Below are 14,010 nucleotides of genomic sequence, written 5' to 3' on the forward strand. Positions count from 1 at the left end.
TTCTTCTAATCCTTTATAACCCTTTTATTGTCAGTCTTCAATCATTTTTGATGGATCAATATATTTACTTCAGTGGTGGTTCATCCTACGGTTATGTCTGGTTTTTTTTTTTTGCTTTGTTATAGGGGTTAGGAATAGATTCAGTGGGTCGTATCTCTGCTGTAGCTCTGTTGTTGTGTGCAGATCCAAGCCACTAAATAACCTCACCCCGATACCTGAATATTTAAAGGGAATATAAAGTGCTTTCTTAGGTGTGTCTTCAAATTGTTTTTACCTGTTTCTAGCTAGACTTTGAACAATTWAAAAAAATGCAATTTTTGCTTCAGGAAATTTAATCTCAAAAATCCTAAGTGTGACTGTTGGTGTTTCACGTATGCTCTACTGTTTGAGGGGAAAGGCTCCATGAGATAGCTCCAGCAGGTGCTGCAGAACCAACAGGTTTTAAACATAATGTAGCAAAGTGGCGTTGGGTGATAACGCTTACCTGGGCAGCTCAGAAATGAGGCAGGTYTCCCAGGAGTCCTGAGACCTGTAGCCAAGTGGATACAGCGGAGCCAAAGAGGAGAAATTTTTTAGCCAAAAATCTTACTAATGTCCCAGGGCAGCCAAAATCAGGCCCAAGACGGCTGTTTAACACAGCCAGGAGCAGAGCCTGAGTATGTTGAGTGTGTGGAGGGAATCAAATGCCAGTGTTGGTTCAATACGCTCCACCGTTGGTTGTCCTTCAGAAGGAGGAGAGSAGGTGAACAGGACCTGTTGCTCCAAGGTGAAAGGACAGGTCCATGGAAGAGGAGAGGGCTGAGCAAACTCCACTGTCTTCTATGATTCAGGTCCTTTCAGGACAAGGTAACATGTTATGTCAGTTGTTATAAAACTGCCCCTCCCCCCAAAAAAAAAATAGGGCAAAGAAGTGTTTTTGTTAGTTGAAGATAGGCACAATGTGGTAAATGGAAAAGTAGGTAAACCAGGCAGTGCTCTTACGAAGACTACCCTTTGAAACGCAGTCTGTGTTTTCTCATGGCAGCGAATTGAATTATTGGGACAAATCCTTGGGCTTGCGTGGGTTTCAGCGAGGTTTACTAATTTGACCCGGGCGAGCCCATCGTGGCATGTGCTTTTGGGCACACCGCTGTTAGCTGTGTGCGTCGCTCCCGGTTCCGGCGGGCTCCGTGGCACAGACCTGCCTGTTGATGTTCGCAAGGATGTCACCACCGATGCACAATCTAGCATTGCTTTTTTTTTTTTTCTTTTTTTTTCCCTCACATTTTTTTCTTTCTTTCCTATCTCTGTTGAATTTCAGTTTCCTTTGTCTTCTGTGCAGTGCACTGAAAGAGGTTAGGAAATTTATCACGGCTCTTTTTTAATGCGTTTTTAAAGTCCAGCATGACACACATTGAATTGATTCCTGGAGCTGCAGCTTTTTCAGTATTAAAAATATATTTATCTTTACAATTTTTCTGCAAGGGAGGGAAAAAATATATATTTTTTCCTTCTAGTCCTACAACAAAGCCCTGCTTTCTAGTGTTTCTGTATGGTCAGATATTAGCCACTTCCCAAGATAATTTAGTTTGGTCATGTGCATGGCTAACGTTCTTTATTTTAAAGAATTCTGCTAGTGGTTTTGTGATAAATGCTTAAAGCATTGGGAAATGACTTTTATTGGGCTTAGTGTGCATTTAGCAATGCATTAAGAAAATTAAATGGTTTTGTGTGCTTGTGTATAGATCTTAAAAAGGTACAGAAAAAAGGATACACTACCTTAAGTACGCAAGGATTTTTTAAAAGTGGATTTTTACATGCATTCTGTTATCCTAGAGCATTAAAATGTGCATTTCTAGGAACTCACTAGATTTTTACTGTTTGTTTTTCTTTTGTTCCAACTTTTTTTTTTCTTTAAATGTGGCTCAGGAAAGAAAAGTGAGTCCCTATGACCGGCCCCCTCGTGGCCGGTCGGGCAAACCTTTACTTGCTTGAGTAAGGCCGACTAAGTGCTGGCCCAGCACTGTGGATTTATTGCAGATGAACTAGTTGTATGGCTTGCCCACTGCTACCCATTTACAAAACCCCACTTTCATTTGCTTAACCTTCAGATATCTTTAGGCTAGCAGCTATGACTAAGTCATATTGTCAGTGTATCATTTCTTATTTAACAAAACAGTGTATTTGTACGTGGAGCTTGTTATGCAAAACCCATTTTGGCATACTCATTTTGTCATGTTTATGGTGCTGAAAATTATGAAATTGAGTCTCTTACAGAGGAATTAAAACATTTTAGTATTATTGAGGAATTAAAACATTTTAATATTAAGACTATCATTGTGGAAGTGCGTGGATCTGCAGTGTCAAACAAAGAAATAAAAAGTGATGGTGTGCAATTTATTGTCATTCATTGATTTAAGATCATTAAGAAAATGCCAGTAAGACGTGGTAGATGGAAAGAAAATTATGTATGTGTTTATTTCAAACGCATGCAAAAGTAAAACATTGTATTGTCCACCACTGCCAATCATATTTACAGGAGCCAGACGAGCYGTCTTGCCTACCAGGAAATCAAAGCTAAAGTGCAGAATCAAAACAAATGGAAACAGCCTACTGATTTTTGAACGTGTCTGTTATGAATACCTGTTTTGAAAAATATGTATAAGGACATGACTTTTCCAGAAGGTAGATGTTTAGTGTTTTCTGAAAGCTGTTCCCTTTGGAGCTAAAATGGCTATCCAAAACCAGAGAGACAAAAAAACTCTAGTCACACTTGTCTTGGCCCCGCTATATAAAGCRTATATGAAACAAAGGTTGCAGAAATGTAAACTTATGGATGGGGTTTTTTTTTTTACCTGCTGCCAGGTCTTGGGAAGAAAATATAATAAAAATACCAGATACGTAAATTTTCTCTATTTCATCCTGTTCAGAAATGCTTTATGAGGCAGAAGTCGGATAACATAGGTTTTGCTTTAGTCATCTTGAAGTGTGTTTGCTCACATGAAGTTTAGTGACGGGCGCGTACCTAGCGACCTTATCGCACTGGTGGTTCCACTGGGATCACCCTGTTGTACAGGCTGCGGTATGTTGCTGTGCCAAAGCACCACCAAATTCTATTGAAATCTGCCCGATTTCAGTTTCTCCGCATGATTGCGTGCATGTTCTGCTCTTTTTGTTTCCCCACCTCCCAACTTTCCTTGGAGCCAGAACCGTGACACGTGCACCCTGTCCTGCCTCCCGGGATGCTGAGGGTCATCCCCGGCTTTGCCACCGCTTGTTCGGGTGGATCCCACAGGCTCTGCCAGAAAGCAGAAGCGTGCTACCGCCCCTGTGCCGTATGTTTTCTTAGCTGTGTTTTCCTGCATAGCACCTCAGTCATCTCCCTCGTCTTCAAGCACCCRGTTCTATCCGCATTTGCCTCGTAGGAAATGGCTGTAGTCCTGACACTGTGATGTTTTCTGGTATTTCCTAGAAATTGCTCATCTGTCTGTCAAGTGAACTTGCTTGTAGCTTCTGACTAGAAATTGGATAAACTCTGAAGAGATCCCTCCCCCTCCGTTATTTTTTAAAAAAGAAAATAATAATAAAAAGACAGAGAAAAGACTGCCCACATGTATCCTGAGTATAGTTGTCAGCTTATCCTCCTCACCCATCTTGTAGCTTTTTTTTTTTTAACTGCATTGATAAAAATGGTGAATATGAAAAATAGACTCATCCAAATCCATATAAATGAAGATAGTGTAGATGGTAGCAAAKGAAGCTGGGAGGAACAGAAAGTTTGCTATTTCCCAGATGTAGTCTTCCCTGGAAACAGTGACCCCATATTCTGGGAGCAGCAACCTGATGGGCTTTCTGCAGCCTATGGAAAAGGGATGCTTTGGTATCGRATCAGGCGCAAAGAGCCTGAGCAGAGGCCGCTCTCACGCTGTGCCTCGCCAGCCCCCGGAGAGGCCAGGCACAGAAATACGCTGAAACACGCAGGAAACGTCTGCTGCGGCACCCCGGGAGGCTGGCCAGGCACTCTGGRCTTTAATGCGTGCAGACAAAACAAGCTTAGGTGGAAACGTTGCAGTCCAGACGCGGGTCAAAAAAAACACCCCAGACCTCTACAGGCCGAGCGTGGTGGGAAGCACCGTGGGAAAAGATTTGGAAACCACCTTCTGGCAGTCTTGCCAATTTAAGAGCGATGAGCGTTTTCAGCTTCACCCAGTTGAAAGAGCACGGTACACCCAGGCAGGCGCAGCCCCTGGTTTCTTAATATCACAGCRCTTCTCATTTTCAGTAGCATCCTATAAAAACACTAAAAACATTGCTGCCTCTCTCCCCGGTCTGTCGGCGCAGGTTTTTGTTTGCTGCACCTCAACTCTGCGCCTCTGTCCGGACTCGGATTCCCATGGAAAGCCAAATGGGTGCAGATTGCCAAATGTGCTTGTATAATTTCAAGGTTCCCTCCTCCCCCCCGCCGTGGCACTTCATGAGCTTAATTTAATCCCTGTCATTTCTTGTATGTGGGTAAATGTCACCTACTTCGTTTCATGAATGAATTAACGCGGCCGTGCAGCGTCTGCGTCTCCCGCACCGTTTGCTTGGAAGGGGGAAGGGACTGGGAAACGAGTGCGCTGCCCTCGAGTCGCTAAACCCCAGCTTGAGTCAGAGACGCCGGGGAGCAGGTTGCGATCGCGCCACTGGTAGAAGGTGCTTGCGAGACCCTCCCAACTCTGGGCCAAGCTGCCGCCCTCCTCTTTGCCTTTAACCCTGAAAACGTTACCTTTGTAGCATGAGTCTTTTACCGGCCCTGGTGAGGGAGGAGTTCCTTTAAAAATAGCTGTGCTTTTAACAGTGGGAAGAATATAAATAATCCCAGAATTTTCTTTTTCTTTCTTTTTTTTTTTTTTTGATATTTCCTTAAGCACGAGGTCTCCCGGCAAGGTGCAAGTCTGAGATAGCACGGAGGTTCTTGGGCTGTAGAAGATAGCGGTTCTAATCCTGCGCGTGTGGACAAAGAGGGGGACGCACAGCAATACAGAGCAGCCCCCAAAGCCTGCGCGAGCGTCCGTGTGTCTTGTTACGTGATGTTTTTAATACGCAGCGGGGAATTAAATTTGAATAGCTCTGTGTGCTTATTTTTAAAGCTCTCGTGACTTGAAAAGAGGCATAGTTCGTCGAAAAAGGAAACGAGAAACGACTTATTCAGAAATAGCGATCGCCGTGTTGTCTTTTCTATGAGTTTGCACCACGGGCTGGGTTATTCTGAGGCTAAGGCACGTCTGTGCCTTGAAACCCTTCTCTGTGCCTGGGACTGCTCAGTGCCGTCACTGCCTCATTTTCACGTGCAGTAAGTTCACCTGCTTCTAACTCCCCCCACCCTTTTTTTTCTGTAAGAGGTAGCGTGCATTTCTTGGTGCTCTCCCACCCCGGAGGTGCTGCGCTTGCGCTTCTGCGCTTGGCCGCAGCCCGGGACGCAGGCAGGGGCTCGGCTCCTGCCTCTCCAGCGGCCGTCCTCGGGTCCGAGGAAAGCCTCGGTCGCTCAGCTGTGAAATAGAGGAGGCGCCGCTTCGCCGCCGCCGTTATTTAAATAGCAGCCGCCTCCCGATGCAGAGCTGCTGCCAAATCGGGGCTCGGCGACCTCAGAGGCCCCTAGGCGCTAATAGGACACCACGAATAATTGGACTCACCGGTACCTGCCGTTTTTTCCCCTTGCTCCCTTCCTTYCCGCTCAGACCGGAGCAGCAGTTTCTGCGGAGGTTTGCATTTGGACTGTGCGGCTATTAGTTACGTATCATTTAGTCCTATAGGATCTGAACTGCCTGCAGGAGCTAAAGGGGGATGGTGTTCGTGACAAATCAATTTGCTGACCTCTGAAATAATTAAGCAAGCAATGCCAGTTTTAAGTCCTTATTTTAAACAAGCAGCACACGCTCCATTTTTGCATTTCTCTGCCTGCTGTGAATGGATGCCTCTAAATAACAGAGGCRGTGTGATTGAGGAACTTATTTTTCTTTGGAAACGTCTCCTAATAAAATTACCTTGTCCTCCTGTGTTCCTGTATGTTTGCATACTTCACCTTTTTTTTTTCTTTGCATTTTCTTCTTGTTGTTCTTTGCTCTTCCCTGAGGAAGATGGAGATAATGAAATTTTCTTTTTTCATTTAGCCTTCCAGGTGATCTTYGTGTATTTTACCAGACTGTGGCATAGAAAACAAAGCCTTGCTTATTGCCTAACAGCATATATACGTTTTATGATTAATGCAATGTTTGAAATACATGGGGCTGATAATAGGCAGATCAAAGTCTTCTATGAATTGACAGCAGCACTATAAAGGCGAGAGGGTTGCAGGTGCTTTTCATGCTGGTGTTGTACAAAACCATGTGGCCCTTTGCCATGATGTGGTGCCTACGCTCTGTTTTTCCCATGCAGCAAGGTAATGTCTCTGTGAGCTTTGCTCCGCTGTGGCTCAGGATCCGGAGGGGACGTTACTGCCAGCAGGTCACCATACGCCATGACCAGAACGATCTTTGAGGTGCAGGAAGGGTGGCGTTGAATTGGTCCTTCAACTTGTCGCCCACAAAGATGGCAGCTTTACGGGCGGGTGACTGATCCGCGCCGCAGCCTGGGAGCGGAGAGCTGCGTTCCCGGGGGCGCCTGTCGAATGCTGGAAAGGGAGACGGTGCATTTCAGCGCTGCAGGAGGGACTGGGTGGCTCGCACCCCATAGGGCACGAGGTGTGGGTGGTGGGCTGAGGTGAGCAACAGCGGGACACACACGGAACAGCCGAAATCCTTGTCCAATTGCTGCTTGGTCCTCAGGGTAAAAGAAAGATGAGATACGTTTGCTAAGTGGCTTAACGCTTGCAGAGAGGAGTGCGGTGTCCTGGGCAAAACCTGAACACGAGGTGGAAGCCTCCATCCCTTTCCTTATGTGCTGGATGGCACCTTCGGTGCCACCCATGTGCTGGGGCTGCTGCCGAAAGCGAATGCTGGCCGTGTGCTGCCAGCGTGCCCGTACCAGCTCGCTTCTGTCTCGCCTTTGAACAGATCTGAATCTACGGGTCAGGCACAGGGACTGTTCTCTGATTTGGGAGACCGTAGTTTAAACCGAAATATAAAGGAAATTACGCTACCATCATAGTTTAAATAACTGCGACCTCATCTACACTTGAAAATCGTACTCGTGTGCAAGTGTTGAATTTTTACTTTTTGCCCGGGTGGCAATATTAGAGCAGACTCTGGTGCAGACAGAGTTGTATCACTAGGAGGACTCCAAATGACTTTCACATGTTCTTTCTTTACAGGAGTGAGCTAGGTTAAGAGTGGTTTTATTTTGCTCCTAATACCCTACATGAAAATATAGCAAAAGATCAGGTCAAGCTGTTCATTTGTACTATATTGTTATAGTTAAAGGCAGAGCTTTTGTGTGTGGACAAGCATTAAGAAAAGATTAACCTGGAGAAAGCTAATAAAAAGTGCCATCCTAAATTATTCATGAATCCATTTGTAATATGCTTGCTGGGAGGTTTTTGTTTTTCCCAAACTCTTATTTATTAAAATCTGACAAGAATATCGGTTTTTGTTCAATAATAAATCTAAGCCTATGTGAGGCGGGTGATATCCTCCTGCAGTAATACAGGATAAAAATAAAGTTGCGTGGCAGGGTTATTTGGGAAGAATAGATTATTCAGGAGGATTTTATCTTTTACTTGCTACTTCAAACAAATAAATCCTAGTCAGGAGATATCCTCTTGGTTTGAGATGAAGATCTTAGTTTTGCAAAGGATTTTATTTTATTTTATTTAAAGTCAAGTATTCAAAAGGAAGCATATTTCCAGAGTTTTTGTGGGTTCTGGATCTGTCTTTGCGAAGTGAAATAGCTCAGGCAATCTTGTTTCACTTAGTTCTTCTCATCCTTTTTCCTTTTTTCTTAACTTCAGGAGAAAAGCATGGAAGTCAGGCTCCTGGTTTATAGATTTTGAATTTTCCAAAGCATACCCATACATGGCCACTTTTTTTTGTGCCTTAGAAAAAGTTAGAAAGATTATGTACAGAAAGGAGGAGAATGGAAAGAAGCCAAGAAGAGAGCTTTTACTGTTTGGGGTGTGATAAAAGATGATAGTCTGAGCATGCTTTATAGCAGTCATTTCTTAAAAGCAGGCAGAACTTTGCTTAAAAAGCAATTTAAGATATTTTTTCAATATTTTCAATTTATTATTTTTAGTGGGGTTTTTTTCCCCTTCTATTCTTTCACTTTCCCTGCCCTTACTTGTAACTGGGTTCAATATTAGGAAAGGAAAAATAGGTGTTTATAGATAGGAAGAAGGAGATGAGTAAATCAGAAAGAATGAGCTTAGCTGTGGAAGCAAAACTGGGAGCTCTGGTGGCTTCGTGTAGCGTGCAGGACGGTGCCTCTGGGTGCTAATGTCACAGGAATCCTAAAAGGGACAGGCAGAAGGGACATTTAGGGTATGATCTTGTTTTGCCAAAGACTGGTCAATTCACTGTTTAAAGTGAGGCCACAACTCTCCTATGTGCGTGGCTTGGGAAACGCTTGACCCTTAACAGCCAGCTACTTTATTATAGCTGGGCAAAGCGAGTGAGGTGAAAGAAGTTGGATTTCGGCGCTGAAGAAGGTAAGAGTGCGTAGCTCCTGTATCAGAGACGCAAGCGGAGCCTGCGGGCTGGATTCGGGAAGTAGCATTTCCCTCTGGAAACTCACCAAAGGACACGAGAAGAAGTCTGCTTCCTTCCAGAAGACTTCTTTCCCTGTTCTTCTCTGCCACTGGTTATGAGCTTTGGTACAGCTGTCAAGGTAGACTGAAACCCTGCTTTCCAGTCGGGATATTTGCTTGACTTGGTAGTCCCTGGTGAAATCAGTGCTGCTGCAGCTTCATTGCCATGGGAACCTTCAGTTACTAAATTTAATCCAGCCCAGGGTTTGCTTGCCTGTTCTGTTGCTGCAGTGTAGACAGGTGATAAGCAATGTGGTATATCTGTGGTATATCATGCCAGAACAATTAGATGATTTCTGTGCCTGCCCTCATCCTCCTCTTCCTCCCTCCCTGCACAGCACAGGCAGTACTGTCTGTGTAGTCTTTCTGGTCCAGCAGTGGGCAAAGGTAGGGCCGGCTTGTAGGCAGCCTCTGCTGTTTACTGATTAATCAGTTCAAGGTTTTAAACTGTGCCCTTTAAATTACAGAATCGTGCATCTTAATTTAAAAAAACAGTAATTGAGAGGGATGAATAAAGATACGGATTTACCTAATGTAATATATCTTCTGTGGTATTTGATCATGCCAAGTATTTTCAAGGCAACAGAGGCATTTTAGGACAGGTGGTGATTCTCTGATTGACTTTACTTGCTAAAATGACTCTCCACTTTCTTTGTAGGTACTACATTGGTCGCCAGATGTTTGTGGTGGTCTCCACACCAGAGATGATCAAGCATATCTTAGTGACGGACTTCAGTAACTTCATGAACAGAACTGTAAGTAGACAGAAAGGCTGTCTTTGCGGGCAGAAGTGGTAGTGCTGCTAGTCTGTGTTCAGACCAAAGTGACTTCAAGAGAGCTGGACAGGGAGGGAAAGATGCACGACATGGTTCAGTAAAACTTAGAGAWACATAAACTCACTATATACATTCCAGTCAAAGACTTCTGTTACCAGGACACACTGAGGCTAAAATATAATGCCATTAAGAGAGGTGGGATGTGCTTGTGATGAGGTGCAGGGTGGACGCTGAATAGAGAGTGTTTCAATATCCAGTTTTGCTACTGACCACCTGAAAAATCCTAGGGAAATCGCTCACTAGCTCTCTGCCTTGGTTCCTGAGCTGTACTATAGGGACGATATTGCTTCCTTTCTCCCAGCCRCGGTCTGTTTTGTATTTTTAGACTTGCTGCGGCAGGAGCAGGCTGCCTGGGACAGGGGCATGCCTCCCGCAGCTAACATATGTTGCTTTATCTTATTTATCACTGTGAAAATAATAAATGGCAAAGAATGAAGTTGGGGTTAGCAAGAACTTGTACGTATTCTGTTGAATACTTATTTATATTCACATACATATTAAAAAGCTCTTTTTTGAGGGCTGTTTGGAACAAATAATGGGGAGGAGGGGTGGCTAGAGGGATAGTAAAGATTTACAGCAGTTCCTGAGCATTTTACAAGGAAATATTGTCACTGTGAGCACACGTCGCCTCAGTGTCATCCATTCCCTTCTTCCTCCTGGCCCCTTCGTATGCTCAAACGTGCTGAAATTAAACCACAGGTGTTCAGGAGGGCTGTGTTATACCCTCAGAGGAAGTGTCATCCCTGACCAGCTCTCTGCCTGCTCTGCCCCTCTGCCCAACCCGTCAGTCTGCTCGCAGGCTGTTTGTCCACTGCGTTTGCTTCTGCTGGTGCTTAAGGTTCATCATGTGAGTAGCTGTATCTTGTAACTACTCGTACCAGTGTCCCTTCAGTCCGCCTGCAGCTCCCATCTGAATGGAGGGATCCCAGCATGCAGGTTTCTTRGGCTGAAGTTCTTGTGCATCATAAGGGTCTCGCCTCCATTTCTCTGTATTTGAAGARACTTCCTGACCCTTTCCTTCTTCTGCTCCCAAGCAGGAACCCTGTCTCTTCTTGTCTATACCTTTCCCRTGCTTTTCTCCTGAGCATTTGATGGGAGCAGATTCTCCGCATTATTCATAATGTTAGCTGGTGTCCAAATAACAGCTCTCTGAAGTTAGAGAGCATTTATTTGAGGACATGTTGAGATATTCATTCTGCTCTTAATTTTAGTGAACTGYGTCATTTGAACATGTCTGTCTGTGCATTGCCACCCTTCTCATAAGGGCAGAATTTTTCTTTCTCTTAGGGCTTTTATGGTTTATTTCTCTTTCCCTTGGTTGTACCTCTCTCTGTCATGGTCTGTAACACTTGTGTTCCTCTCTAAAATTCAGGTAATTCAGGTTCTACTGATAATTCATACTCTAGCCAATATCTCTCTTCTTTTTTCTTCCTTCACTAGAGATCTTTTAGATACAGCTGACAGTGTAGGTTCATATCTTACCTTTATCTCTTGACTGTCCCCTGAACTGTTGGTAGATTTTCTGCACAACACCCCATTTTGTGTATCAGKAACTGAGGTACAGATAGAGCAATATCCCCAACACTAACCAGAAAACCTGTGGCAAATCAGAAAATTTAATTCCTACCCCTCACTTTAACAAAAGGTGCAGTTTCCCCCCTATTCACTATTGTTATTGCTGGCTTGTTTCATACCCATGAATCTTATTTAAATGAACTTGCTTTGTCTTATATGTTTTTATCTGCTTGTTCTGTGGTCTTTGCACACGGTTGCAATCTTCGGGTGTTTTTATATTTCATTTTCTGCCTTGTTCCCCCTCTTCCATCCATTGCTCTCCTTTCCTGACAAAGAGCAGCCTTCTCTTTGTGGGACCTGCCACATCTGATTCTGGGATCTTTCCCCGTTTGAATTTTTGCCATGAAAGCTGCCTCTCCTTTTGAGTTCACAGTCAGCTCTCTCAATGAAGTGTTCTGTTATGGTATATATTAAGGTTTCTATACAAAAATAAATAATGTTGGATGGTATGTAATGAAGGCCAGTTGAATGTATTCAAATGTAATTTTGGCTGTATGTGAATAATGGTTGCAAGGTGAGAGCAGGAAAAGTGCTTTCCAAGTAATACAATTCTTTCTTCTCATATTGACTGAATAAATGTCGTTTTAGGGCTTTTAATGGGATTGCTACTGTTTATATCTTTTAAAATTACTGTAAGCATACTCCTTCACTTTAAGTAAGAGTTTCTGTTTGCCAGTGGAGAATTTAAAATACAAAATACATCATTCTCCCTTACTTTACCCCTTGCTTCCCAAATGCTCTGCTGATGAGTGGTTATAGGATTCATTTTGGAGTTAGTGCTGTGCACCAAACTAGGCTAATGTATTTCGGTCCAGATATAGCATTCTTGTGTTATGTCAGTCTCRAGCCTTTTTTTGCTTGGCAGTCTTTCAGGGTGAGGAGGATGGGGAAGAGGGTRGCACTGGTGGGTTTGAACAGGCCTTGGAAAACCCACTACACTTTTTCCCCACCCCCCTCCTTAAAAGCATTGGCAAAACCAAGATTTGTACCTCGTTTTGTATCTCATGCACTAGAAGTGCAATGCCATAAAGATGCATTATTCACCACGTGGTACCAGTTGGAGCAGTCATGTTAACAGAGTGTCACTGAACTGCATGTTGTATAACACTAGCTGTAACAAGCTTAGCTTTGAGAAATAGGATGAAAAAGTTGATATTCCACCTGTATTCTGCTGTTTTTCCAATTATTGTTACTATACATATATATATGGGGGGGCATGATTAGAATAAGAGGCGATAGGAAATTGTACTTGTGAAGTGTTTTAAACAGTGAATGTGCTTGAAGGACAAGTCCTGCTGAGAGGACTCTTGGAAGAGTTTGCTTGGTTTAATACCTAGGCAGGAGACCACATAGCTCAATGGAGACAACAGGTAAAGGGCCACGTTATCCATGGTCTTGGGGGCTGAATGCAAAGTGTGAGCAGAAGCAGTATCTGGTTGTGTTACTGTGATTGGAAACTGCTTCTCCCCGTGTACTGGGTTATTGTATACGGGGATTCCTGATCYGGAGCAGTTCTCGTGGTGTCCGAGAAGACGTCTTTGACCGATTTCCTACTGGAGGGAAAGAGAGGGTTTGCCATCACTCTTGAAATAATGAAAAAACCTCATGTTTCTCCTTTTTCTGCTAGAAGGTATCTGGCATGCCATTCTTTTGGCCTTGAAGGGACCGTATTATGGTTGCCGTGGTACTGCCAGTAGTTTTGAGTAGCTTAACCTGATTTTTTTTTTTAATTGACTATTTGCGCACCGTAAGGATTCCTCATGTGTGGAAAGGAGCTCCGAGCACTCTCAGGTGTGGGCAAAACTCAGTGGGCCAAGGCAAGGCAATAACATCAGGTGCTGGATTAATTGGCCCTGTCCATGCTGAATTGGGGTGTCTACACTTGAACGGCGGCTGTGGAAACGGCAGCCTCTAGTGCTCCATCTCCAGACCCAGAGAAACCTAGTCCASTTGCACGCTTTTCCCACATTGAGCCTATCTGCTCACTCATTATAGGGACAAAATAGATTTTGCAYGTAAACAGAAGCCAAGCCATCATTCATTTTATGCATTTATGTTTCCCTTTGTTATTATGCATTTCACATCTTTACTATGAATATCTTTTGAATATTGCTGTAAAGAGTATTTTAGGTTCCCTTGCAGCCTTCTATTGTTTTTTGAGTTACTGATTAGTAATTCTTATGACAGRAGTATATGGTGACTGCAGATCAAATCTGCATTAAGATTCACTTTTTTTTTTTTTTTTATCAAGCAACTAAGTCTACCACACAGGGTGTTATTTCCTTGTAAGCATGGGATATATTTTAGCATTATCCATACAATCACAGGGAGGCAATATCGACCTCCTATTTTTACACTTAATTTTTACTTGATTAGGATGAGTGTGGCAACCATTTCAAAACAAAAATGTCCAGTGTAACGTACCTTCATACTTGAGGCATATGAAATCTTTTWCCCTATGTTTTTAATTATAGTCTAAGAAGAAAAGATGAAAATTAGTTTATAGACCTTCTGCCAAAAAAAATACGGAATTGATTTTAATTTAGGTTAACCGTGGAAACATCAGCTGGAACTCTAGGCAGGGCTCTGCTGCAGTAAATGATACCTTCTTTTCACATCCACRGTAAATTGTCTCTTGAATAGAAGTTTTCTTTTAAGAGCACTAACACTGTTCCTTAACCTTTTTAGTTGCATTGCCGGGTTGTGTGAGACAGGTTTACGATGTTTGTTGTATTCTGCCGGGCAAGATAATGATACATAATGTGTTTTCAGATTGATTTTAATTTCTGCATTGAAAATTTATTTTTGAATTGGTGCTTGGGAATCGTTAAAGTGTACGTTTAAAAATGTAGGAGCAGAATGTTCCAACGTAGCAATTTGATGGGAGATATGGCAGTT

General features: G+C 43.3%; 1 protein-coding gene across 1 annotated transcript in view; it reads left to right on the forward strand.

The window, feature by feature from the left end:
• TBXAS1 (thromboxane A synthase 1) overlaps positions 1-14,010 on the forward strand; it is a 227,206-nt gene that overhangs the window by 90,730 nt on the left and 122,466 nt on the right. The window contains exon 4 of the mRNA XM_085322558.1: positions 9,360-9,456. Coding sequence (XP_085178684.1) covers positions 9,360-9,456 — 97 coding nt within the window. The remainder of the gene's footprint in view (positions 1-9,359; positions 9,457-14,010) is intronic.

The sequence above is a fragment of the Rhea americana genome, unplaced genomic scaffold (assembly GCF_003343005.1).
Source record: "Rhea americana isolate MKP2758 unplaced genomic scaffold, rheAme1 scaffold_79, whole genome shotgun sequence".
Taxonomy (NCBI): domain Eukaryota; kingdom Metazoa; phylum Chordata; class Aves; order Rheiformes; family Rheidae; genus Rhea; species Rhea americana.